Source organism: Prionailurus viverrinus, chromosome D2 (assembly GCF_022837055.1).
Source record: "Prionailurus viverrinus isolate Anna chromosome D2, UM_Priviv_1.0, whole genome shotgun sequence".
NCBI lineage: Eukaryota > Metazoa > Chordata > Mammalia > Carnivora > Felidae > Prionailurus > Prionailurus viverrinus.
Genome location: NC_062571.1, coordinates 63018236 through 63045820, shown reverse-complemented (window position 1 = coordinate 63045820; position 27585 = coordinate 63018236). Strand labels below are relative to the sequence as shown.

The 27585-nt window shown below is 43.3% G+C and overlaps 1 protein-coding gene across 9 annotated transcripts; it reads right to left on the bottom strand.

Moving 5' to 3' along the window:
- Positions 1-167: 167 nt before the first annotated feature.
- On the bottom strand, positions 168-27555 carry LOC125147949 (glutathione S-transferase omega-2). 9 transcript variants are annotated; one of them, XR_007145350.1, is made up of 11 exons: positions 26749-26857; positions 25688-25788; positions 24283-24356; positions 20776-20885; positions 20396-20504; positions 17860-18082; positions 16812-16913; positions 9543-9629; positions 3568-3674; positions 2329-2556; positions 168-2229 (listed from the first exon to the last, which is right to left on the bottom strand). XR_007145350.1 is itself a non-coding variant. In XM_047825506.1 (10 exons), the coding sequence occupies exons 4-10, from the start codon at positions 20804-20806 to the stop codon at positions 2397-2399; spliced, it is 819 nt and encodes a 272-aa protein (XP_047681462.1). In that variant the 5' UTR covers positions 20807-20885; positions 24283-24356; positions 25688-25788; positions 26749-26857; the 3' UTR covers positions 2264-2396. The 9 variants fall into 9 exon arrangements, 8 of the variants coding, with proteins under 8 accessions (XP_047681462.1, XP_047681466.1, XP_047681463.1 ...); XM_047825506.1 differs by lacking the exon at positions 168-2229 and having other exon boundaries at positions 2264-2556; XM_047825510.1 differs by lacking the exons at positions 168-2229; positions 25688-25788; positions 26749-26857 and adding an exon at positions 26872-26942 and having other exon boundaries at positions 2264-2556.
- Between the last annotated feature and the right edge of the window lie 30 nt (positions 27556-27585).

The window sequence follows — 27585 nt, the reverse complement described above, 5'->3', positions numbered from 1 at the left end:
CGCTCAACCGCTGCTTTGTCTGAGATCAGAGAGATTTTGAGCTAGAAGGAACTTCAAGTAACAGTCACCATCTCCCCCTACCCCCACTATCACTTCCAGCTGTCCCAGCCACCCACCCTACCCCCAACCAAGCCAGGATGTCACTGGACTCGGTCCAGATGGGCCCCAGTTCAGAACCACTAGGGACGGGAGCTTCACAGGACCTCCTCTGGTCAAGGATTCGGATGTTAACCTCATGTATGACAATGAGGCTCTTTCAAACTATTTTTCTCTTTTTCCACACCGCAGGACATAGAGAACAGCTTTCAGCTTAAATCTGTAAGTTCGACATGCTTTTTATAAGATATACACCAATTGTTAAAAGCGGTTATCTCTGCAACACGAGATGGTGGAAGAATTCCTATTTTCATTGTTGCATTTTTTAAAAAGCCCTAATATATTATTTCTGCCCTCTCCTGCAATGAAAGACATGGTATTTTAAAAGCTCCTTGTGGAGTATTATTTAACTGCCTCTCTTCTCCAGGCTAAATCCTTACACTTTTATCCAGAGGTTAACTGATTCCTCTGTGGGGCAGACGGGTGGCATATAGGAGAAGGAAGACGTGGAAGGCAGTGCAGGTGACCCCAGCAAACTGCAGAGAGCATGCCTGGCCGAAAAGCATTCACCTCCCAAACTGGGCTGTGGGCCACCAGCCTGCAACCTCTCCCCACAAGCACTTTTCTCATCTTGTGTTTCTTGGTTTTGCAAGCTTCCTAAATTAGTATGTAGAGCCCCAAAGAGAACATCTTTGGTTTTGGTCATCCAGAGACATGCCATTATCTGTTGTGTCAACAGCAATTTTGGTCTCACGCCAAATACTTGCCAACACACAGGATTTTACACCTGCAAAGTCAGATCAGTCCCCGAGTCCTAGGAGAGGCCACAGGGGCCAAGCAAAGATCCAGGAAAATGTGACTTGCAGACTTTGCTCTGTTCTGGCTCAGGTGCCATGGCAACAGGGCGCCCCATCCTGAGCAGACTGCCCCCGTCACGTGGCGCCCGTTCTGGCAGATCGGGCCACCTCACCAAAGCAGGCTTGCGTCTGTCCAGCTGGCTCAGAGCCACACCGGTAGCTATTGACATGAGTCAAAATCCACCCAGAGGCAGCAGATGGCCGGGCTGGGCTGAGACGTGGGGAGAAACAGGGCTGGCTGGGCTGAGTCAGAGGCAGGGGCTGCAGACAGCTCAGTGGGCACCGACAAGTCACAACATCACTCCCACTACTGCCTGGTCTTTCGCCATGGCTGGGAAGCTAAGAAGAGGTTCAGCATGAACAGAGCTGAAATGATGACAGGCTGATCCCCAGACCTGGAGATAAGATGGCATCGGACAGCCCTGTCCCACTCCTATGGGGTAAGTGATAGAAGCTGCCAGCGTCCGGTTCCTGCCGGCACTCCCGGTCACCCTCGGTCGTGAGCAGTGCTGGGCAGAGCCAGTCGAGGTGCCATATGGGGCCAAGACAAGCGTTCCCACTGCCAGAGAACCAGCTCCAAAGCACGAAGTCTACAGCCTCCACCAAGATGAATGGAATGACCAGGGGCTCCTGTGTTTTTGTCATCTTTCGCCCCCACATGGCCCAGGGCTTGGTACACAGCAGGCAACCAGAGGCATCTGTTGAGACCAAGTGAAAGTGTATATGACGCAAATGCAACCAAGTGACCTTTGCCTGTGACTGGGTTTGGGGCGTTGTTTATTTTTTCAAGGCAGGATGTTGGCTATAGAACATTCTGTGAGCCATCCTGAACCCTGACAGCACCGGTGAAATTCTGACGTAGTCGGTCTAGGGGAACAGCGGGTGTTTCGTTTCCTGCTTCAGGATTTTTTTAGTCACAAGACCCTCGGTGTCTCCCAGGCCAGCGCCAAAGTGTGAACAAGAATGATACGCATGCATGCCCATGTGGACAGCAGCTTTCAGTTGCCAAATGGAGAGTATTTGGGCCTGGAGTGTTTCCCTCTTCCTCTTCTCCAGCTTTCCTCTCTCCAGGGAGGTTGTGGAGGGGCCCAATCCGTAGTGATGAACATCATTGATGGGCAGGCCTTGAACCTCCACATCAGCCTGAGCACCAGTGATCTGGAGGTCAAACTGGGCCAAAGGCCAAGGAGCCAGGAGGCACACAGGCTCCCAAAATGTGCTTGGACATTGGCACTGGGCACTTGAGATTTCTTGAGAATCATCAGAAGGTAGAGGCCTGAGGAGTCATACAAACGGATTGTGAGAAAGAATACATTTTCTGTCTCCACGTTTATTGAGAACCTCAAAGGAAATGAACAGAGATTGACTGACCCACCAAAACAATCCCTGATGTAGAGTCACGGCGTGCTTGGGAATTCTGGATGTGAAGGGGGAGACTGAGACTCAGCAAGTTAGCCCATAATCAAAAGCATCAGGGTTGTTCTGAAAATAAAGATTCAAGAAGCCCAGGAAAATGCTCCTATCTATGAGAAGGGCGCACACTGTGGGGTCCTGCTTCATGGCTGCTGTCCAGAGCCGGAGAGCTGGCGTGTGGTTCAAACAGCTGCAGGACAGGAAAGAACGGTTAGCTTGTCTGAAAGGGAAGCTATGGGTAAAGGTGGCAGGCATGCTTCTTAGATTGACAAGATACAAAAGACTGGTTTGTTTGGGCAATGAAGTTATCTTAGCTACCTTATTATCAACTGGTCATGATCATTGACTGGAGGAAAAGCTCATTTGGGGAACAGTTGTGCATGTTTGGAATTTACAGAAGTTGTTGTTGCTTTTCACAAGTTAAAATGCTTGTGGACTGATTGTTCCAGGAAGTAAGGTGTCTAGGCTTCACTGTTTACCAACAAAAGGACACCCCCCCCCCCCCGCCACCCGCCACAAAAAGAAACATTCTTCTGTCATTGTTAGATTTTACTTTAGGGAGTTTGAAACAAGACAAGTCGTTTCCAAAAACACTTTTTAAAAATCAGTAAAACCATCATCAAACCTTGAAATAATGGAGCTGACCCACCCCTTTCAAAGATGGATCAGGAAATTTAGGTCTAGGATATAGAAGTGATTTGCTCAAAATAGTACCACTGGTGAGTGGGAAATCCAGGAAGAGGTGAGGGTTCCCGATCCATGGTTCAGTACTCCATCTCCAGAGGAGAGAGGTTGTGGTAATGTGTATTTTGAGACATAGTTTAAAATATCTAACTATGTTTTATGTGATCTTCCTTTGGAGACAGCCAAAGTGGGAGGTGCGGGAGAGCATGGCTGGGTAGGTGTGAGCCCGCGCATCGTGAGGGTACAGACGCACTTCTGCTGGGGCAGGACCCGGTTCCCCAACGCCATAATTGTCCAGCGCCCAATTATGCACTGGACTGGGAGTACAGCAGGTGCCAATACAAGTTCAACGTCTCTGAGCATCGGAACAAAGCACGTGTTCTGGCTGCGGACCCCTACACGGTCTCCCCAGGTCCACCGGGCAACTTCATCTATTTTAAATATCCCTAACTTTCCATGCTGTGTGGCTGGTCATTCTGCTTGTTACCCAGTACAACCCCACAGTCAAATGTCTTACTCAGCTATTCCATACACATCCAGCCGCTCAAACCAGGGCCAAAAGAGGTAATCGATCATGGATATACAGTCTCCACCAAAGAAGACGGTGTTCTGATAGCCAAGAATCTAAAAGTTTAAATAGAACAAAAGCAAGTTAATTTACCTACCTGCTGCCATGTTTATAGATGCTAACTACAAATATCAAATTTACTCCCAAAGAGAGAGAACCAAGGCTCTGATTCTCCTTGCAATTTGTTAGGCAGTGAGTCTTCCCTTTTCCTGAGGTTTCGTCCACTTCCTTTAGGGTCAAACTCCCAGCCAGATTCAGCCCTTCCCCCCTTTCAACACTGGAGCACTGGGGTGGCTCATGTGACTTGGGAACTTGGAGGAAAACCCAAGCAGAGGGAGCCCAGCTCTGCCCTCTTAGCCTAGAACACGTTCCTCCGTGTGCTAAACTTTTCATGGATGAACTCAGTTCCTGGAGACAGGGGCCCTGCCCCAAGCCAGCACTGCCCATTACTGAGAGGCAGGGGACCACATTAGGAACCCTGCTCCCTCATTTTCCAGGACCCACTTTATCTGTAATTAAGGGAATACTGTAGTCTCCATATGTCTTCCTCTTTAGACTTATTTCTCAATCAATGTATAACTAAAGCAGGAAAGAGCAAATGGTCTTCGTGGACTCCCTCAAATCCCAACACTGTCTTTATATCATCTTTTCTTTTTTTTTATTTGAGCTCTTTGAACTATATACTTCTGGCCACTCGTCACCGTCAACTTTTTACATTAAAATAGAATGTCTCATTTCCCAATGGGACAAATTTATCCAGATAGGTAGACTGTAAACCAAACAGATAAACTCTTAACAGACAGATAACCAAAAGCCAGTTAAAAAAAAAAAGTACCTGAAAAATTTAAAAGCAAAAATATCTAACACAGGTTACTTTTGGACCAGGTCTTTCCAAAGAGAAAAGTATGGGGCCAGTTACCTAGGTAAATCAAGCAAACAACTCTCTTTGACCCATATAACTCATAATCAACTGCTTACTCCCCTACAGCTATAGATCCAGATTCCTACATCCTTTAGATACATTTCTATCTTCCTATCTCTACCACTCAGGCTTGATTTTTCATACTCCAGACCAGCTTATGGATTCTGTGATGTAGTCTAGGGTTGTCATTAAGAAGGTGAGCTCAGGAGCAGTCAGACCTGATCCTATCCTGGGCTCTACCTCCTATTCAACATGGAACCCAGGGCAACTTCCCTCAATTTGCTCATCTGTACATGGTGGTAAGTTAGCACCCACCTCAGAGGTTATGGTGAGGAGTTACGTAATCATGCATAAATAAACATAAGCTCTTATGATGAGAAAGCATAGAGATGTCCAGAGTCTACCTCTACAGAAAGCAGATCTGTCCCTGACAGAAAAGATGAATGGGATCCCCCCACCTGCCACCCTTCTCAGAGGAAAAAGCAAATCTAAGTTTTCATTATCCCCCAATATGGTAAAGAGGAGTTTACGTGACTGGTGTCCTGGAAGTCTAAAAAAATGTTAGGTAGCATGACTTTGTTCAAGAAAACTAACAGGATGGAACTAAACCAGTAGAATCTGGCCAATGAAAACTCAAGACAGAGGCTATTTTAAGGCATAAGGAAAACAGATCTGACTTACAGCAGAAAAGAACAAATTGTTCAGTTTTCATGGGTTCTAGATAGCACCAAATCTTTGTGTTCAGGAATAGATCGTAATTATCCAAACTTTTATCTCTGGCTTTGAAACATATTTCTCCAACTTACTGTTGGCTTCATGGCACAAATCAGAACCAAATCTAAATCAATCAACCCCAGAACATCTGTATAATTCTTCTGTTTACAGAGCAGCGGTGCTCTTGGGAAAGTCCTTGTCAAAACAAATCATATATGGACATTTATTAGAACCCATGATGGGTCCTTTGGTCAAGTGATATTTCAAAAATGAATAACTGCTTAGTAATTGATATTTATTTAGTATATATTTTAAAGCTTTTTATTTACTCGAAGTAGGAGTATGTCTTTGATATACATGATGTTACAGATATAATTAATTCTTATATAAACACTCAAAGTAATTCAAGCCCTATCAAAGTACTTGATACAATAAAAAGTCAAAATGAGCATATGGATGAAATAGATGAAGTATTATTCTCAGCCAATCTCTCCCACCCCCAAAATACATTTATACATTCCCTCGGGCTCCCATCCTTCCTTCCTTCCTTGCTCCTTCCTTCCTTCCTTCCTTCCTTCCTTTTTCTCTCTCTCTCTCTCTCTCTCTTTTATTTTTCCTTAAGTTGGCTTCACACCCAGCCCAGAGCCCAACGTGGGGCCTGGGCTCAGGACCCTAAGATCATGACCTGAGCTGAAATCAAGAGTCAGACACTTAACCAACTGAGCCACCAAGGCACCCCTCCCTTGGGCTTTCTTAAATTCAAGTGTAACATCAAAACTCCTTGGAGTTTTTGATACAGCTTCTGATTCTTGACTCCTGCCTCAGACAGGCATTTCTCCCCCAGATTTCTCACAGGGCAAGTCTAAAAGTCCCAAGAGAGGGGTGTCTGGGTGGCTCAGTCAGTTGAGCATCCGACTTTGGCTCAGGTCATGATCTTGCAGTTCTTGAGTTCAAGCTGCATCAGGCTTTGAGCTGTGCTTGACAGCTCAGAGCCTGGAGCCTGCTTCAGATTCTGTGTCTCCCTCTATCTCTGCCCCTCCCCCATTTGCACTCTGTCTCTCTCTCTGTCTCTTCCAAAAAGTCCCAATAGCCATCTTCCTATAAAGTAGCACAAAGTGCTGGCTCCTTTGCAGACATGTGCCAGTGATGTAGAACATCCTGGCCAGCCCTCCTTACAGGTTTATTGAAACCTTTAAGACCCTCAGTAAGCGAGCTCCCTTCCATGCAAACCTGATACCTTCAGATATGTGCAGTGGCTTTTCCCTTAAGAATCACAGAACATCAGTGTTGTAAGGGTCACTGGAACTCCTCTACTGGGACCCCCCCCCCTTTACCATTTTTTTACACCATGCTCATTACGCACAGGATTAGAGATGCAGTGTAAAAAATCTGTGCAATAAAGAAACATGAAAGGGGCGCCTGGGTGGCTCAGTCGGTTAAGCATCCTACTTCAGCTCAGGTCATGATCTCACGGTTTGTGGGTTCAAGCCTTGCATCAGGCTCTGTGCTGATAGCTCAGAGCCTGGAACCTGCTTCGGGTTCTGTGTCTCCTTCTCTCTCTGCCCCTCTCCCACTCATGCTCTGTCTCTCAAAAATAAACATTAAAAAATTTTTAAAAAACCACTAAGATCAGAAAAAAACAAAAGTTAGAACAGAAGGTCAAAACAAGGAAGGAAATATCAAGCCCAGGGGCCTGAAGAGTTCCTTAAATCTTTGAATCTGACTTGAGTTTCCTGGCAGCCGAGGAGGAGAGGAAAACACGCAGGGTGAGCCAATTCTTGCCTCTCACATGGAAGCACAAAGAGACTCTCACTTTTCAGGGGAGGAAACTCACTCCTAGGGAGGTGAAGGAGCTCTCTGGGTAGTTCAGGAGCTCAGACGAAAACAGCATTCTCTTATTCCTATACTAGAGTCAGCCCTTGTGTTGTTGAACTTCAGATATCTAAGTATGATGACTGCAGTCACAGTCTCTTGTGAATTCTTTGTTCTTTAAATTTAAGTATCAGCAAAAACCCTAGAATCAGCAAACTCTGAAAGCCTCCACCCCTCTCTGGCCAAGGCTGGTCTAACTGTGAGCTTCCCTGTGAGAACTCCCTCCCCAGTCCTGTTTTCTCTCTCTCAGACATGGGCTCTGCCAGAGCACCAGCCCATTGGGAGATGAGACACAATCACAGTAAAAAACAAAACAAAACAAAACAAAACAAAAAAAAACTTTATCAAAATTCTCTTCTGGGGCACCTGGCTGGCTCAGTGGGCACAGCATGTGAGTTTGTGAGTTTGAGCTCCACATTGGGTGTAGATTACTTAAAAATAAAATCTTTACAAAATTCTCTCCTTCTTGTTCTATTCCATTGATAAGAGGGTCTTTGGTCAATATTACTAAGATAGTTCTCCTGTGTTCTCAGTTTAAACTTAGTCCCTTGCCTATAGCCAATTAGCTCCTGTGAAAGATTTTAGCATAGTCAGAAGTAAAACAGGATAGTAGGATAGTGAGTACACAGATAATCTTAATCTCCAGTGGCTTATCCTCCCTAAGTGTTTTATTGTCACAAATGGAATAGGAAGCTGTGCTCCCTCAACCCCACTTAGCAGTGGTTATGCTAATATCCATTTTATAAAACTCTATTTTGAGTTCTTTTTGTCACCCACCTCTCACATATGGAATCCCTCACTTTCAGAACTATTGTCTCTGGTATGCCAAGCAAGGCAAAATAGCCTGCTTACAGAGGTATTTTTATTCCAAGGCCCCAGACATCGCCCCACAGGCCACACACGGGCAGCTGAGGGAAGCGAGGCTCCAGCTTCTAGCTCTCCACTTTCCTAAAAGTATCAACACATCTCCAATCCAAGCTTAAGAACTAGGATATTGGGGAAAAGACATTTGATGTCCTGAAATATATATATGTATTTTAAAAATCTACTTTTTTCACTGAAAATTGACTACTAGACTTCCCTTGCTTGTGGATGTCAAAAGAGGTAAGGAGTGAACACGCAAATGAAGAGGGAGGGACCGTTGGGTACAGTGTTCCCAGCCCCTCAACATGAAAAAGCCCGGATGAAAGGGCTCCTTGTCCTCTGCGAGGGCCTCTCGGGCTCCCCCAGGAGGACCCAAAAGAGGTTCGCCCTAGAGCGCGCGTGGAAGGAAGAAGCGCGGAGCACCCCCTTGTGGCCATACGTGGTAAGGCGCCCTGGCCTTTGCTTGGCCTGGAAGTTTACCAAGGAGGTAAAAGAAATCTGTACGGTTTTTGTGAGAGAAGCAAGATCTTAAAGAGAAGCAAATCCCAGACTTCCTCAGACTAGACACTAAAAAGCTTCCATCTATAGTCTTGGTTAGTAAAGCTTGGGATCAGCTTCACTAATGCTTCACTGTGCTTAACTTGAGGAGGTCGCTGCCCTGCACCACTGTCATTGCCTCCAAAGAGGGCAGACAGAGCAGTGGCTTGAGGGAGCGCTGCTGTCCTCGCTGGAGAACAAAGAGAGCGTTTTTTTCTTGAAGGAAACAGTTCCTGAGAAGCAGAACCTCGCTCCCCTCCCGCCCCAAAAAGACACAAAACCACTTGCCAATACATCAGCAAGGCAGGCCCTTCTCCAGAAGTAGCAGAAAAGTACTCGACTAGGGGGAAGAAATCTGAGTCCATAAAAAATAAGAGAAGGTTCTCAAAGGCCCCCTGGGGGGGCTCAGTCGGGTAAGCCCCAGCTTCAGCTCAGTTCATGATCTCACAGCCCTTGAGTTCAAGCCCTGCATCGGGCTCTGTGCAGAGAGTTCCAAGCCTGGAGCCTGCTTCAGATTGTGTCTCCCTCTCTCTCTGCCCCACCCTGCTCTCTCTTTCTCTCTCTCTCAATCTCTCTAAAATAAATAAACATTAAAAAAAGAGAGAGAGAGAAGATTCTCAAAATTTCACATTTCTGACATTTCTGGTCCCTGTTACACTGAAGCACTGCTGAGGCTGAGCCAGCGAGAAAGAACTGATTCCCTGTAAAATGAACCAAGGGTATAGAAACAAACTATGAGGACAAACTAGAGTACATATAAACCCATTTCTCCTCTGGAAAGAAGCCTCAGAAGTAGGTTCTGGGGCCGAACACACCCCCTCCTGCTGCTCAACAATTATGACCTGGAGTCCCCTATGAAGATTCAGAACGCAATTTGTCAACATTCAGGGATTAAAGGACCATCCTGAGAATTCTATGCTGGGATCCTTTTAATGGGCTCACTTCTTTTGCCAATGTGTATGAGCACGATAGTAAGAGGGGAAGCTAGTAGGCCAAGGCTTGACAAGTCCAATACCTTTAAAGTGATGGATCGTGGGTGAAAAAAACAAATGAATATTTTCCATTTCTCCTGAAGGGGTAGACGACTTCCTATGTGTAAAAGCTGTGGAAGAAATCACAACGGGAAAGACCTATAGCACAATACGGTTAAATGTTAGATTTCCATTTTAAATACACTTTTTCATATTTTTATTTATTTTTGAGAGAGAGTGAACACGAGCAGGGGAGGAGCAGAGAAAGAGGGACACAGAGGATCCGAAGCGGGCTCTTCACTGACAGCACAGAGCCCGATGCAAGGCTTAAACTCACAAACCGTGAGATCATGACCTGAGCCTAAGTCAGACGCTTAACTGACTGAGCCACCCAAGTACCCCTATATTTCTTTTTTTGTTTGTTTTAGTTTATTTTATTTTTGAGAGAAAGAGAGAGAGAGAGAATTCCAAGCAGTCTTAGTGCTGGCAGCACAGAGCCTGACAAGGGGCTCGATCTCAGGAACCGTGACAAGAGTCAGACACTTAACCAACTGAGCCACCCAGGTGCCCCTAAATGTTATATTTCTACATGTACAAAAAAAAATAAGCCAAACTAAAAGTTAAAAAAAAAGAAAACAAAAAAAAAGCGTTTTTAAAAACAGGCAAATATCCTTAATACATAAGGAACTCTTTAACATATAAGGAACTTTTACACTCAACAAGGAAAATCAGGAAGATCTTGATAGACGGGTAACAGACCATTTTCACAAAACCCAAAGAGATGGCACACTTTGGGGGAAAATCTTCCACTTCACTAGCAATCAAAGAAATACAAATTAAGGCAACCATGAAAAACTACTGCTTCTCTCCAAAGCAGGCAAATATCATCTTTAATGAAATCTCCCAACAGTGGAAAGGGGGAAGTGCAAAGAGAATTTTTATACACTGCTGGTGGGGGGCAAACAGCCCAAGTCTTTGGGGAAGCAATTTAGCAACACACTGCTCCAGCCTCTAAATGTTCATACCCTTTGATCTGGTAATTCCATTCCTGGAAGTCTGGCCTAAGGACATATTCTAAAATACAGAATTTTTTTTTTATATGCAAAAAAGAACAGCTGCTGTTTCTTACAGCACCGTTCAATGGTAAACAACCAGAAACAATCTAAAAACTCCTAATGGGTGTGCTGGATAAATAAGTATGGTTTATACACATGGCAAATTATGTAGAAAGAAAGTGATTTTTTTTTCTGTTTTTAAAGATTGTACATGTAATACAGAAATACTTTCTCATTATTTAAAAACAAGACAGCAGCCTAATTTTTTTAATGTTTACTTATTTTTGAGAGAAAGAGAGCATGAGTGGGGGAGGGGCAGAGAGAGAGGGAGACACAGAATCTGAAGCAGGCTCCAGACTCTAAGCTGTCAGCACAGAGCCTGACACGGCGCCTGAACTCACGAACCGTGAGATCATGACCTGAGCCAAATTTGGACGCTCAACTGACTGAACCACCCAGACGCCCCCCACAAAGAAAGCAGTATAAATGGCAAAGACCTGCCCTCCCCATCCCTGCTCTTACCAAGTTTTCTTTCTCATCCCAATTCTAATCCCTTTCCCAGTAGCAACCTCTATTGGGAGTGTGATATCTATCTATAAAGGCATTTTTCTGGACATTTATTTACATGCATATGTACACATATGTACATTTGTTTTCTTCTACAAAAATGGGATCATGCCATCTGTATAACTGTGTAATTCACTTAACTATTTCTAGGCAATTTTTTCATGGCAGTACTCATGGATCTACTTCATTCATTTTAAACTGCTATACAGGGGTACCTGGGAGGCTCAACTGGTTGAGCGTCTAACTTCAGCTCAGGTCATGATCTTGCGGTTCACAAGTTCAAGCCCCCAACCAGGCTCTGTGCCGACAGCTCAGAGTCTGGAGCCTCCTTCAGATTCTGTGTCTCCCTCTCTCCTGCCCCTCCGCCACTAGTGCTCACTCTCTCGCTCTCTCTCTCTCTCTCTGAAAAATAAATTTAAAAAACATTAAAAAATAAATAAACTGCCATACAGAATTCCACAAGATGAACATAATTTTTTTATTTAAAAAAAATGTTTTTAACATTTATTTATTTTTGAGGGAGAAAGCACAAGTCGGGGAGGGGCAGAAAGAGGGAGACATAGAATCCGAAGCAGGCTCCATGCTGTCAGCACAAAGCCCAATGTGGGGCTTGAACTCACAGACTGTGAGATCATGACCTGAGCCAAAATCAAGAGTCAGCTGCTCAACTGAGTGAGCCACCCAGGCGCCCCAAGATGAACATAATTTATCTAACCATTTCCTGTCTAATGTACATTAAGGTTTATAATTTTTCACCCTCATAAATAATGCTTCTTTTAAAAATGCTCTTATACATATAAACAAGCATTCTAGAGTTTATAAAAATATGGGAAAATCTTTACATCATAATGATAACCGAGTTCTATATACAGTACAATTCCAACTACATAGCAGAAAAGGAAAACAAAAAAAGTCCAAAATAATACCAATAGTTGTTTCTGGGTAATGGGCTTATGGATTTTTTTTTCTTAGTTTCTATATTTTCCAAATTCTCTAATGAACAAATACTAATTTATAATTGGAGAAAAGTAAAATTAATTTCTACATGATGAGAATAATTATTCTATTATTTACATGGTGGTAGATGGTATAGCAGAAGGCTATTAACAGAAATGTAACAAATATTCATTTACATGGAAAGCAGCTGTCAGAACTGGACAGTGAATAAAGTTACCAAAGTAGCAACAGCACAAAAAACACTCAATTAGCCATTGTGAATAGAGGATAATCGGTTTCCTAGTGTGGAAGGATGGTGATTACAACTGAAATTAATGGCACATTAGTAGACATGCTAAATCAGTTAGCAAACCCAAGAGAACTGATAACATACATCCAACACAAAAACGCATGCATAAATGCTCACAGCAGCATTATTTGTCATAGCCAGAAAGGGGAAACAACCCACCTGTCCATTAACTGATGGATATGCAAAATATGGTATCTCCGAATAATGCAATATTTTTCAGCCATAAAAAAAAAAAAGATGAACCTTGAAAACATTATGTTAAGTAAAAGAAGCTCATGAAAGGCTAACATTCTATGTTTCCACTTCTGTGAAATGTCCAGAACAGGTAAATCCATAAAGACAAGTGAATTAGTGGGTGCTGATAGCTGGGAAGGTTTTGAAGAAATGGGAAGCTAATACTAATGACTAAGGAGTTCCTTTTTGAGACGATGAAATGTTGTAGAATAACTAGCGGTGATGGTTGCACAACTCTGTAAATATTCTAAAAGCCACTGAATTGTACATTTGAAAAGGGTGAATTTATAGTATGTGAATTATATCTCAATAAAGCTGTTATAAAAACATAGCTAGTAACAACTAATTTAGTTTGTAGACATGTTAAATTGTTGATAACAAAATAAATTTAGGTTATAGTTTGCCATACACAAAAGGCTATAGAAAATTATTTTCAGTGAACAATTAGCCAGATACAAACTTTCTTTCCTTCATGTCCTGCTGACATCAAAGGATAAATAATTAAGCAACATATAATTTCATTATTGAAATTAATAAAAATTAAGGAAAAATAGCAAAACTTAACCAAGAAAATATAATCTAATTGGGCGCAAATGTATTCTTTCTGGAGAGGAGAAAGGACAGATTAAAAATTAACATTAGGGGGGCGCCTGGGTGGCGCAGTCGGTTAAGCGTCCGACTTCAGCCAGGTCACGATCTCGCGGTCCGTGAGTTTGAGCCCCACGTCGGGCTCTGGGCTGATGGCTCAGAGCCTGGAGCCTGTTTCCAATTCTGTGTCTCCCTCTCTCTCTGCCCCTCCCCCGTTCATGCTCTGTCTCTCTCTGTCCCAAAAATAAATTAAAAAAAAAAAAAAATTAACATTAGGGTAGGGGCGCCTGGGTGGCTCAGTTGGTTAAGCGTCCGACTTCGGCTCAGGTCACGATCTCAGGGTCCGTGAGTTCGAGCCCCGTGTCGGGCTCTGTGCTGACAGCTTGGAGCCTGGAGCCCGTTTCAGATTCTGTGTCTCCCTCTCTCTCTCTGCCTCTCCCCTGTTCATGCTCTGTCTCTCTCTGTCTCAAAAATAAATAAATGTTAAAAAAAATTTTTTAAAAATTAACATTAGGGGAGAAATTTGGAATCACAAAAATACTTAACTAGAGATGTTCCTGGGTGATGTCAATACAGCTTATACAAATCTGACCTCACTAAAAACACAAGACATGTAACCAAATTTGGCGACATGGGAAGCTTTGCGTGGATACATCACAAGGCAGGTTGGGGAATACCAAGAATTAAAAACATGGGCGCCTGGGTGGCTCAGTCAGCTGAGTGTCTGACTTTGGCTCTGGTCTTGATCTCCAGGTTTGTGAGTTGGAGCCCCGCATCAGGCTAGCTGCTGTCAGTGCAGAGCCTGCTTCAGACCCTCTCTGTCCCCCTCTCTCTCTGCCCCTTCCCTGCTCTTTCTCTCTCCCTCTCCCTCTCAAAAATAAATAAACATTTATTAATTAAAAAAAAAAAAGAATTAAAAACAACATAAGGTCTCCTGTGGCCCCCGGAAGCTGAAGGCCTCAAGTTACTAGGCAGGTTGTCATTCCCTCCTAGGCAGATTGTGTTTTCCAGAGTTATCTGTTACTACCCTTCTCATTCCCTTTTATTGAGTTCCACTGATGATTGGCAAGAAACCAAGCAACAGCCAGAATACAGAATTCATAACACAGAAACGCTGAATCAGAGCAAAATTCCGCAGCATCAGAGAAATCTGGCCGAATCCTGTCTTTCACTGCCTTTGGGCTGACTGCTTCCACAATGAAAATATTTAGAATGAAGGCACTAGCCCCGCCCCCCCAAAAAAGGAACCTCTGAAAGTTCTGCCACATTCAAATCCACAAAGATAAAACGAAAGTGGGCTCAAGTGCTATTCTGATACGGCGAAGTCAAGCACAAACGTTAAAAAAAGAATAAAGCTAAAAAGACGTGTGCCACTGAGATTGATTCAGTAGAGGCTGGAAAATCGGTTTGACAACAGAAAGTGTGGTTAGGGAAGGGCATCCCTGTCATTTTAAAGCTCATGCAAATGTTTGGGACAGGAAAGCAAGTGGGGACTCTGCCAGTTTGATAATGAATGCAGCAGTAATGTATCTCAAAGAATTGTAAACATATTGCAGGAAAATGCGGCTAAATAACAAGCACAATGAATCTTTAATTTTGATGAAACTTTTTTAAGAACAAATTTAAAAGTCAGGGCATTACTTGAAAAAGAGAAACTGTCACAGTTTAAGGCTGCAAGCAGTAAACTGAGCAGAAGATTATGTATTGGTATCTTGCCTTACTTATCACTCAGAAAGACCATGTATATTGAATGTACTTTCAGCTCACACAAAATCCTGATTATATAAAACCATGCAAAAGAGTTGCACAAGTCAGGGAACATTCTCTATCAAAATTATTCTGACAAGTTTCTATCTCAGTAGAATCTCCTAGAGTCAATATACTGGTATTAAGAGTGGATCAAGCTAACTGGGCATGTTTCAGATTCTGATATTGCCTACATTGTATTTATAAGTCTTGCTAATAATGGGATAAAAACCATATTCAAATCTGCTAGAACAATCCTGAATATTCAGTGGTCCTTAAATACCATCAGTATTTTGGTATATACCTACCTCAGCTAGTTTAACAAATTATTTCTAGGACTCAGCTACTGAAGATAAAGAGGAAATGTGTTATTCAGTGTTGTGCTGGAGCTGACCAATCACCAATCACATCTCTTTTCAACCCTGGGCTTAGACATAACATTGGTAGGTTGAATCAGCATTTGGTGGGAGTATTTACAGCACCGAAATCAGAAAATGCTATAAATCAGGGGGCCTGAGTGGCTCAGTCGGTTAAGCGTCCCACTTCGGCTCAGGTCATGATCTCACAGTTTGTGAGTTCCAGCCCCGTGTCGGGCTCTGGGCTGACAGCTCAGAGCCTGGAGCCCGCTTCAGATTCCGTGTCTCCCTCTGTCTGCCCCTCTGCTGCTTGCACTCTGTCTCTCGCATTGTCTCAAAAATAAACAAACATTTAAAAAAATAATAGAAAATGCTATAAACCAGAGATTCTTCTTCTTTCAGAAGTCCTTTCTTATAGATAATTATTCATCATCCATAAATACTGCACTTGTACAAATCTAAGATAGGTAGCTGGAAATGTAAATAAATGTAATCTACTTCCACTTGACAAAGGTCAAATGAAAGAGAATTAATAATCAGCCTTCCCTGAAGGGGATAAAAATAGCATTCTCTAGCTGCCAACAGAGTTACAACTCCCAGCCCCATAAAGGGAACATATCAGATTCTAAAACAAATTTAAAGGAAGTCATAGAACCACCTTTCAGATCATTCTAGAGGTAAGGGGTAAGTAGCTGTATTACTGCCAGGTTAGGGAACGATCTGCTGGCAGAGATTGCTCCTTGCCTACCCATAGCCACTCTCCCCTCTTTCTTGATTACAGAACCCTGATTTATTCAAGGTGTCCCCAGCTAAAAGACTACATTTCCCAGCTGGCTCTGCACATAGTTCTCACACAACAACTAAGTTGCGGCCAATGAGATTTAAGGAATCATTGAGTAGGGATTCTGGGAAAGTCTTTTAAAGGGGCATGGCCTTTCGCCATTTTTTCCCCCTTGTTCTCCTTTCCTCAACTTGGAACTTAGAAATGATGGCTGCAGTTCCAGCAGCTATCTTGTCATTTTGAGGATGAAAGACCTGCACTAAAGATGACAAAGCAGATGGAAAGAGAGCCTCAGTCCCTAATAACTTTATAAAGAAGCCATCAAAATAGCCCTGAACTGCACTACCTCTGACTTTTTATGTGAGAGAGCAAACTGTTATAAAATAAGTTTACAGTAGTAAGGTCCCTTTTGCTAGCAGCCAAACAAAATCCCTAACAAATATAAATCTTAGCCTCATTGGCAGAAAGTACAGAAGCCTTGCAGCAGTAAAGAATGTGGTGAGTTGGGGAAAGGAAGAAACTCATCACGTGTCCTTCCCCCTTCCTTGCCAGATTTTCAAGAATAGTTCCATAACAGGTTAGTGGGGAGCAAGCACCCACAAGTTAAAACCAGATGACTGGCACCTGAACTTATCAACTTCTGGCAGAAAGAATAAGTCTGTGAAAGCAAGGGGTCAGGCTCAGGACCCTGTATCACCTCTTCCACTGAATCTGACCAGGAGAGGGGCCCCCTTTTGTACCTCTTCAAGGTTGCAGAATTCCTGACGCAGGGCTAGCTTCAGATCAGCACATTCTCTCCCACATCTTATGGCCACCAGACACTCCTTGGTCAAATGTGGGACCTAATCAGAGAACACAGGTTCTTAGTGGAGAAGTCTAAGGAAACTCTGTGCTCCTGTTCTGCCTGAAAACACAGCCAAAGCTTTATCACTCCAACTGAACAGGACAACACGCACATCCAGGTTCCCCACCTCCTGGGAGGGTCATGCCATCTCTGGGTTCCAGGAATCCACTGTCACAGCACCCTGGCAAAACAAGGCGCTTTAAAGGGGGTCTCTAGTGCTCCTTACTCGCTCAGCTACTTCTTCGTTGTTCAATCTGCGGTGGGGCACTTAACCTCTCTAAGCCTCAGTGTTGTCATCTGAAGAATGGATACAATAACAGTGCCCGCCTTGGAGGGCTGTTGGGAGCATTAAGCGAGTTGACCTTTATAAAGCAGGTAGGGCCGTGCTTGGCACAGCATAAATGCTCAAGATAGGTCAGCCATTAATGTTCTTGAGTTCCTTTTATTTCTTTTCAAAGAGAACTATCATAAAACTCCATTTTTTCTTATATTATCAACAGGTATCCCCTGTTCTCTCTTCTTCATGTTTCCTGGGTAGTTGGCACTGTTGCTCTGCATAAAGTCCAGTCCCCCTTCATGCATTACCTTCTTAACACCCCAATTTTTTTTTACCTGAAACCTTAGAAATATTCCCCTTAAAGCGCTACCAGTTTTCAGCTCTTTCAACCTTCCCACCTTGAGGCACATGGTCATGACCACACCGTAACCATACCTCTTGAGTCTCCTAGTTGAAATGGAAAAGAACCTATCAGTTAAGCCTTTCATCTTTCATTTTAGAGGTGAGAGCCCTACTATTACTCCATACTAGTTTTCCTTCTAAGATGCACGTAGTATTAACACAAAACAACCTCATCAATGATTTAGCTTTAAAAATGAACTGAGGTTTGGGAAAGACATACAAAGTAAAATAGACTGTAAGTGGCTTTTTAAAATTTTGGATATACCTTATAGAATAGCTCCAATAACATCTTCTGGCGAGCCCGCTCATAAGGGTCATATGGATACAGCTTCCTTCCAGGATAAGCATCATCCAGGTACTCACAGGCGATGACAGATTCATAGATCAACTGACATTTGCTGTTCTCCAGGACAGGAATTTGGCCAAAAGGGTGCTTTGTATAGTACCATTCAGGCTTGTTTCTCAGGTTAATGTTGATTACTTCATGTCTTCAAAAGCAGAGGGAAAATAAGACAGAACAAAAATGAGAGGCTTACGCAGACAGACATTCATCTGGAAAGCAGAAGCAATCAATTTATAAAATTTCAATTTGCAATAAGTTTTTCAAAGTTTAGGTTTCTACAAAGAAAAATACATAGCAACATCATTGTCTCCATTGCTATAGTTAAGACGAGCTATGGGCGCCTGGGTGGCTCAGTCGGTTGAGTGTCTGACTTCGGCTCAGGTCATGATCTTGCAGTTTGTGGGTTCGAGCCCCACATCAGGCTCTATGCTGACAGCTCAGAGCCTGGAGCCTGCTTCAGATTCTGTGTTTCCTTCTCTCTTCCCCTTCCCCGCTTATGCTCTGTCTCTCTCTCTCTCTCTCAAAGATGAATAAACTTAAAAAAAAAAAAAAGACGAGCTAAACATTTTTTCTGCCTTGTCTTGTTTGCTCTTTGTGATTCCTGCCTCCAAGAGGTTCAATCTCCTGCCCATTATCACTGCTAGGAAATAGTACAGCCAAGCTGAGAGTCAGGAAGTCTGACTCAGAGCTCACGCTCTTAAGCGCAGCATTACAGAGTTTCCTACGTTTTAAAGCTTGCAAATACAAATATGATATTAACAAGTCACAAAAGGATATGGTAAATATTAGTAGTTATGAGCTCAAACTCTGGCATCAGACTGCCTGTGGTTTGGACAGTCTAGCTTGTGATGCTGGACAAATTCCTTAACCTCTCTGTGTTCAGTGCCCTTAATTGCAAAATGGGAGGAATCATTGTGGCCATCTTGGCATTGTGGTGAGGATCAAATAAGTGTGTCTAAAGTGCTTGGGACAGTGCCTAGGTACATAAGCATGTAATAACTTTTTTATTCTTCCCATTATTATTATTAGAGGCTCAAGCCTATAAAGTTACCAGAAGTGCTCACATATGTTTAAAAGAGTAAAGGAAACAAATGAGTATATTCTTTGCTCAGTCAAGGAGAGTATCTTAAATCCTAAAGCAGTGGTTTTCAACCAGGAGTAATCCTGCTCCATTCTGCAGGGACATATGTCACTATGTGGAGCCACATTTTGATTGTCATATCTAATGGGTAGAGACCAGGGATGCTGCTAAATGCCCAACAATGAAGAGGACAGCATCCCACCCCACCCCAAACACACACACACACACACACACACACACACACACCCCAAAGATCTACCTGGCCCAGAATGTCAATAGTGCCAAAGTTGAAAAACCCTGCCCTAAAGAAATACTTACGTTGCTTCCTAAACTATCAATTTGTCACTTAAGGGTAAAACCTGGAGCTGTTGTTATTTTAAATAGGTAACCTTAGGGCCAACTAGACTCAAGCCGTAAGGAAGAATCTGGAAGTGTGTGCCATATACACTCAACAGAACAGAATTGCATAATAAAATGTCTCTCCATTATTATTTCTTGGTATTTCTCTGACATCAGTCTGAAACTCTGAAGTCATCCCTTAATGACTCCCTTAATCCCTTAATGACTCTCCAAGAGAGTCAAAAGGCTGGAATAACACAACCTCAACACTTTGGCTCTGGCCAGCTGCACTCCTCAGTCCGTATTCCAGCCAAGTTGCTCTACCTTCCATTCCCAGACCTCCTCTGCAGGTGCTAGTTTTGCAAAATTCCTTCTGGAAGAAAATGTACCTATTTCTCAGGTATGTTAGAACCTTCAAGACACCTCTTGACTGCAGTTCTTTCTACCTACTTCATTGTTTGGAACTATTTGTTCATTCATTCAAAAAATATTTTTCAACACCTACCATGCACCAGGCTCTCTTCTAGCTCAGGAGTAAAACAGACAAAAGCCCTACCCTCAGAAATTACATTTGGCCACCGGGGGCGGGGTGGGGAGTGGCAGTGGTGGCAGTGGGGCCGAGGAGCGTGGAGGGGAGAGGAACGAACGGATAAAATGCTGGATGCGGTAAGCGCAATGAAGAAAGTGAACTGAAGTTGCCTGGTTGCCTGGGTGGGGGGCCCATTCGCTGGAGCAGTCAGAGAAGGCCTCGTAGCAGCCGCAGTGCCCTTCCTTCACAAGCATTACGGGAGGGAACGGGCTCGCCAGAGGCAAGGTTCAGTTTACCCCGAGGTGTCCTGAAAGTTTCCGGCACAGACACCGCTACGAACAAAGCCGTGCAGTTCAGGACTGCCTGCTAAAGAACCCGCCCTCTGCTAACCACTTACCGACTCTGCCTCAGAAGAAAGGGACACAAGGAGCTCCTCTGAAATCGGGGCAGGGCGCCCCAGATTTTGAGCACCCCGCTCGCCTCTGGGGCTCTGGCTTTCAGCTTCTCACCTGATGCCTTTGGCCCGGAGGACAAGGCGCGTCCTGTGCGCAAAGGGGCAGAACCTCATACTGTAGACGCGGATCAGGCCCTCTGGGACGGGCCCCGGGGGGCAGCTTCCTGCGGGGGGGGTGGGAGGGATCGAGGGACCGGTGAACCCACGGGGAGGTGGGCTCACTCACCTCCCAGGGATCCCAAGAGAACTGCTCGCACCCCGCCTCCCGAGTCCCAGAGAGGACACATTTCATTCGGCTTTTGTGCAGAGAAACCCCTCAAGTCCCTCCCCGCCGCGCTGGTCTGGGGGCCATGGCCCGACAGCCCCATCTCCCAGAGCCAACATCCCCAGCCACGCGGAGCTCCCAGTCCGGGGACAGCTGTCGAGGGGGCTCACCTTTCCCAAAGGTCCTGGTCGCATCCTCCATGGTCTCCCGGCGTCTGCGCGGCGTGTTACCCTCCCCGGGCCGCAGGCTCTAGGGACAGCTTCGCTCCATCCTGCCCCTCCTAGCCCCAAATTCAATTTTTGAGTGACTGAGGTCGGGGTTGAAGGGGAGGCGGTGAGGGGACAGAAGGGAAGTGATCTGGGACGGGAGCTAGGACAACTTAACCAAGAGAGACATCTGCCCAGATCTGGAAGCCCAAAAGTCAGAGTGAGCAAGAGAACCCTGAAAAGAACCCCTTGCCTTGAACACGTGGGAGAGCATTCAGGGTGGGTCTCTCCTCCAGATCCAAAGTCCCTGAAGATTGGGCATTTAAACTCCAGCTTGTATTTCAAGGGAGTTTAGTAAAACTTGACCAGGGTAATGATACGTTTTCTTTCCCATCCTAAACCCTCCCTCCTGCATCTCTAAGACAATTGGACACAACCTCCCTATAATGAATAAGGTTTGTTTGTTTTAAGTGAAGCCAGACTTCCTCCGGATATAGCAGATAAGGATGAAAACTTGTTAGTGTTGAAATCTTGCGTGACCCGGAGAGTGAGTGCCTCCTTAAATTTTTTGCTGATCGAGGCCCCTCACTTGCTTCACCTTTATTCTCGCCCTATTTGTGACATTTTATCCCAGCTACAGAAAACTAGTGATGAATAGGAACATTCTTTACCTAGAGGCAAAGACAAATTTGTAAATTCTTACCACTCCCAGCATTCATTTCAGAGAAAACTTGAATTGCCAAGGAAAACATGGCCAACAACCCAGCAATACAGGGACCACTTGGATAGCTCTTCTGTCTACCTTACATAATGGAGGTAGCTGGTCTTTGTTCTGACCCTGATAGGCTGAGATCCTGAAATTTAGCAGGTGGTAAAATAATTCCTTTAGTTTTACAGGACTTGGTTGAAATGGGAATTGCTTGTCAATGGATTGTATAAGATTGACAGGTAAAGAAGGAAAGAAAAGTATGATCTGTCTCACTCACACCAACTGATTTCCATTGACTACCTTGTTTGATTCCCATGACTACTCAGTTAGGCAGCTAGTATTATTCCTATCTTGCAAAACAGAAAAGAGCCTCGGAAAAATGAAATTACTTGCCCAACGTGACCAGTGAGTGGGGTTGAAGAACTTTAAAAGTTCAAAGCCTGACTTTATTGTCTTGGCCTCTAAAGTTGGGTAAGAGGGTAGGGATGTTAAGTCCATTCTTATAAGTATTAATTATGTGTGAGATATAACACATAACAGCTGCTCAGATGTCCACTAAATTTAAATATCTTTATTAAAATGACAGAACCTAATTATGTAACTTATGAATGGGTATCTTTTGGCCTTTGGAATTTCAATCTATCCAGAAATCATTGGTTAATAGTTTTTTTTTTTTTTCTACTGAATAAGAATCTTTAAAAATCTTCAGGATAGTGACTCGGTTACTACATTTTTTGCTAAGTCATTCAGAGTGAATTCATGTGGTTTTGAGTAGTTGTCGCTTTATAAGAATTGGAGAGTGGCAAAAATGTTTGAATAAGTGTTCTCTGGAAAGAAAATATTATAGGTCAGTAGGACATCTCGTATTGCAAAAGGTAAACTGACTTGCCATGCTAACAATTTTGCATTTTGGAAGACGGATAAAGTAATAGGATAACTACTATTCTGGAGCTAATTTTGACCAAGAACAACAAATTAGTGGAGCGCCTGGCTGGTTTAGTTGGTAGAGCGTGCGACTCTTGATCTGGGGGTTGTGAGTTTGAGCCCGACCCTGGGTGTCGAGATTACTAAAATATTTTTTTAAAGGGGGGTTGGGGAAAGAACAAATTGGATGGTAAGATGAAAGCAATGAATATAGCCATATCATGTGAGAGCTTCTTGGCAGACAAGGAAGTGACTCCTCGGCAGACCAATGTATCCTCACATAAGAAAAGCAGATTCAAAGAGCTGGAAGAAAATATATCCAGATTTTAAAGGGGGGGGGGGGCATAAGAGGAATGTGAAATTATTACTAACACATATTTGGTGCTTTATGTGTATTCAATCATTTAATCCTTAAAATAGTCCTATAAGAATTCTATAATTTTAGTTTAAAAGACGACCAAGCTGATGCTAGCAAGGTGAAGTCACTTGTCAAAAGCCTCACAACTAATAAGAGGTGGAGGGAGGATTCTGAAGCCTGGAAGTTCAACTCCTGGGGCAGCAATCCAACCAGAATCTTATTCTATCCCAGAGTTGGGCAAACTTTTCTATAAAAGTTGAGATAATAAATACTTTAGGCTCTTCCAGCCAGCTTGTCTCAACTACTCTCTACATTTTAGGGTGAAAACAGCCAGAAATAATATACAAATGAATGGGTGTGGCTGTGTTTCAATAAAACATTGTGAATGCTGAATTTAAATTTTATATATATTTTTAACGATTTTATTTTTAGAGTAGTTTTCGATTCACAACAAAATTGAGAAGATACGATTTCCCATATACTCACTACCCCTACACATACACAGACTCCTCCACCATCAACATCCCCCATCAGAGGTACAGTTTTATAATCGATGACCCTGCATTGACACATCATTGTCCAATGCCCACAGTTTTCATTAGGGCTCACTTTTGGTGAATTTCATATAGTTTTCATGTGGCACAAATTATGATTATTCTCTTGATTTTTTTTTCAACCATTTACAAATGTAAAAACCAGGGTGCCTGGGTCACTCAGTTGGTTAAGCATTCACTCTTGGTTTGGGCTCAGGTCATGATCTCACGGTTCATGAGATGGAACCCTGCATTGGGCTCCGGGCAGACAGCACAGAGCCTGCTTGGGATTCTCTCTCCCTCTGCCTCTCTCTCCCTCAAAATAAATGAATAAACTTGAAAAAAAAAAAAAGAAGTAAAAATGTAAAAACCATTCTTAGGTCTTGGACTGTAAAAAATCCAGCAGTGGAGGGGCACCTGGCTGTTTTAGTCAGTTAAGTCTTCGACTTTGGCTCAGGTCATGATCTCATGGTTTGTGGGTTCGAGCCCCGCCTCCGGCTCTGTGCTGGCAGAAGCCTGGAGCCTGCTTCTGAGTCTGGGTCTCCCTCTCTCTCTCTCTCTCTCTCTCTCTCTCAAGAACAAATAAACATTAAAAACCAGCACTGGACTGGATTTGACCTGTTGGCCTTAGTTTGCCCATCCCTGCTCTATACTGACAATGACTGAATTAACAATAGACAAATTGGGAATTACATTAGCAAAGTAAAAGGTTCCTGAATCATCTTATTAATATGCCAGAAGAGAATGTATTTCCAACTTTTTTCTCCTCATCCCCACTCATCAGGAAAATCAACTCTAAGAGTTGGAAGATATTATTTATTAAAAGTATACCTGTGTGTTGGAAGCCACATTCTCAAATGGGAGTGTAGTTGGTGAAGTTAGAAAAGATAGAATGATGGAAACATTTGTTTCTCCGAAAAGAAGTAATATATTGTCAAGATTCTTACTTGGCACTATATTTAAACCCTGGCTTTGGCTCTTGGGCAAGGTATCTAACCTCTTGGACCTTCATCTTCATCATCTGTAAAAAAAGAACACTAATCGTAGCTACTTGATAGGTTTTGAATATTGAATGAAATCGTGCACATCCTCAGTATAGTAAGAGCTCAGTGTGTTTGGAAATTAATGACTAATATTAGTGAATAAGAACACATGTCTAATAGCACAGTGCACTCCAATTTTGTATCTATAAAGATGAAATGTACCACAATTCTGCTTTGCCACACACATTAGAATTAAAATTCAACTCAAAATACTTATTTCACCAGCTACCAATTTAATGCCAGTTGAATGGGTTGCAGGCTGCAGGCTACATTTCAGTAGTGTGGTTCTTAATCTTACCACTGAATGCTATGGTTTCCCTAGAAAGAATTTAATTATGACCTTTAAGCTTATCCCTACTTCCTTTCTAAGAACCAATATGTACCTCTTTGAAATCCTCTTTGCAAACGTTCTTCTTATGTTATTATATCATGTTTATACCACTATTATACTGATTCACTCAAGCAAGAAACAAATAGTAATAGGGCTATATGAAACCTACTCTAAATCATTTCTAGCTACCTGAAACAGAACCGGATCAGTTTTGAAACTGTGGGGAACTTCAGTCATGGGTGATAATTATTCAAGCCTTCTAGGAAAAGAATGCCACCAGAGAAATAATTTCTTTAACTACACACGTCTCTGTTTTGAGAAACGGAGAGAAAGCAGAGTTTGCATTTTGCAGTTAAAAAACTTTTTTTTTTTTTTTTTGTTACACCAATCTCTGACAGTGGCAGAAACTGGAGGACATTTCAGAAGCCTAATTTACATGAAAAATTATGTTACTGGGTGTTCAAAACTTGTTCGCCAAGTTCAAAGAATGAGATAAGTAAGGGGAAAATCTCTATTTTCCCAGGACTGTTTCCAGCAAGTTGGGCTCATAGGGAATCCTGTGTTCTAATGCCTTTGGGACTTTTTTGTTTCAGTTTTATTGAGACATAATTGACATACAGCTCTGTATGAGTCTAAGATACAAAGTATAATGACTTATATAAATTGTATAATGATTACCTCAATGAGTTTAGTTACCATCCATCTCCTCATACAGTTAAAAAAAAAAAAAATCTCCCCACAAGATCTTTTAGGATCTACTTTCTTAGCAACTTTCAAATATACCATACAGCGGTGTTAATATAGTCATCTTGTTGTACATTACATCCCCAGGACTTACCTATAACTGAAAGTATGTAACTTTCCACCACTTTATTTTAATCCCAATGCCCTCCTGAACTACACACACACACACACACACACACACACACACACACACATCCCAATCTGGGACACATCAAATAAGATTACTAAAGTTACCAGAGGAAGAACTTCATCATCCCACTATGGAATCCTGAGTCAAAGGAGAATTTCTTCCTTAGTACTGGATTCCACTTTCCTATTCCTATTTCTCCTTACAGCTTGGGGGATCAAAGAAAAAAAAATTAAACATTTTAATATGTTATCATTTGAAAGAGCAAAGGCAGATTTTCAAGATCCTGAAATTAGCCAAAGTCAAATATTTGTAAAATTTAACAAAACACACTAAATTTGAAACAGGAACATCAACACTTCCTGTTAAATCCCAGACATAATAGTGGTGTGTCCAAAAGGTGGATACTATCCTCTCCTGGCTCAGCCTCTAAATGCTAGTGAATAGAGACTGGGGCAGAAGCAAATGTATGATCTTATCTCAAGAATGCTCTGAACGACTGTAGGAGTTCAGGCTGGATTTAAATCACCTCTTTAGCATTTACTAGCTTGGTGACCTTGGGAAACACACAACTTTCTATGCCCCAATGTTCCCCCTCCCATAATTTAGAGCCAATAGTACTAACACATTCTGTAGCTTGGGGAGGATTAATTCAGATACTGGTTAAGAGACATTTAATACCTAGCAAGCACTCAACATTAGCTATTACTTTTATCAGTATTTGAACATAGCAGGGGAGTCCCATAAATCCTCACAACGTGAAGACTTTCGCGGGGACCAAATTTGCCTGCAGCCAATGCCCTGTAATGTAGCTAACCTAGTGGTGCCGGATGCAAGCCTGAGAATTCCTGATCTTCGGTCGTCTTTACCTACTCCAGCCAAATCAGAAAAATAAGAATAATTTAATGAGGCTTTTTTTCTTTAAGTTAAAGGGATTCGCTTTAAAGACCTGTTCTTTAAATTATAGAGCTTGCGCTTTTCTTGATGTTAAAATCTTTGATGAAACTTTGATGAAGATAAGTCGTTGGGTTTTCCTTTTAAAAGTGTTAGGCAAACCCGAAATTCGTGAAAAATCCAAAATCCATTATTGACCTCAAACCCCTCTCCCTTCCAATGCACCACAGACCGGACAGACCCACCCGGGGGAGGTAACAAGAGAAAGACACACCGGAGTGACCCACGCGCGCCGGGCGGACAGAATCGGAAGTAGAGCGGAGCCAGCAGCAGCTGGCAGTGGCAGCGGAGGGAGGCGGGGCCCAGGCGGAACCCGCCCCTTAGAACGCGATCCTACCCGCCGACTGGCCGCGACGCCTGGAACTCCAGCCAATCTTTAAAGCCTTTGAAAGCCCCACGGCCAAGCAGTGCGGAGCTGAGCCAATGGGCGGCCGCGTTACAGGCTCCTGGATACCGAAGTCGCGAGTGCTTGCGGTGTCGTAGCTGGCAAAAGTAGAAGCCAGGTCGTGGCTGGCAATGGCAGCTCAGCGCCCCGGTCTACATCCGACTGAAGTGTGCCCGCAGCCGACCGGTGCCTGGAGGGTGGGGCAGGCGGACGGCGGCAGAGAAGAGTCCACCCGGAACTTGGGCGTGGGTGGCGGCCGAGGGTTTGCGGCAAGAGGCCTTTTGTGAAGTCAATCGGTTCTCACGGCCTCTCAGGGTGCGGTCCTTGGATCGCCTGCATCACCATGGGGTGGGGGTGGGGGAGAGCTCATTTCAAATGTGGACTTTGCAGCCCACCCTGGACCCACCGAATCGGAAATCCAGCGGTGAGCCTTAGGTGATTGTTATGCGCTCTTACGTTTAAGAATATGTACCGGAAACCAGACTGTAATGGGGTGGGTCGACAGCTCACTGATATTCACAGTGTGTTGGCTGTGTTCTCGATCTTTCTGCCAGCATCTTAAGGACTCATTTAGCCTCGGGATCTTAGTAAAACCATCTGTAGAATGAAATGATGCTCTTTGACCTAAGTTCTTCTTTTTTTTTATTTAAATTTTTATTTTTTTTA

Bases quoted from the DNA above. Each gene is read 5' to 3' on its own strand.
- LOC125147949 (XM_047825509.1), bottom strand. From the start codon at position 20,806: ATGGAGGATGCGACCAGGACCTTTGGGAAAG. The intron at 9,630-16,811 runs GTACAAAAGGGG...TTTCTTCCACAG, and splicing joins AATTCTGCAACCTTGAAGAG to CTTTTACACATAGGAAGTCG. The intron at 2,557-3,567 runs GTAAGACATTTG...CCTGTCCTGCAG, and splicing joins GATGTGTATGGAATAGCTGA to CTGTTTGAACCACACGCCAG.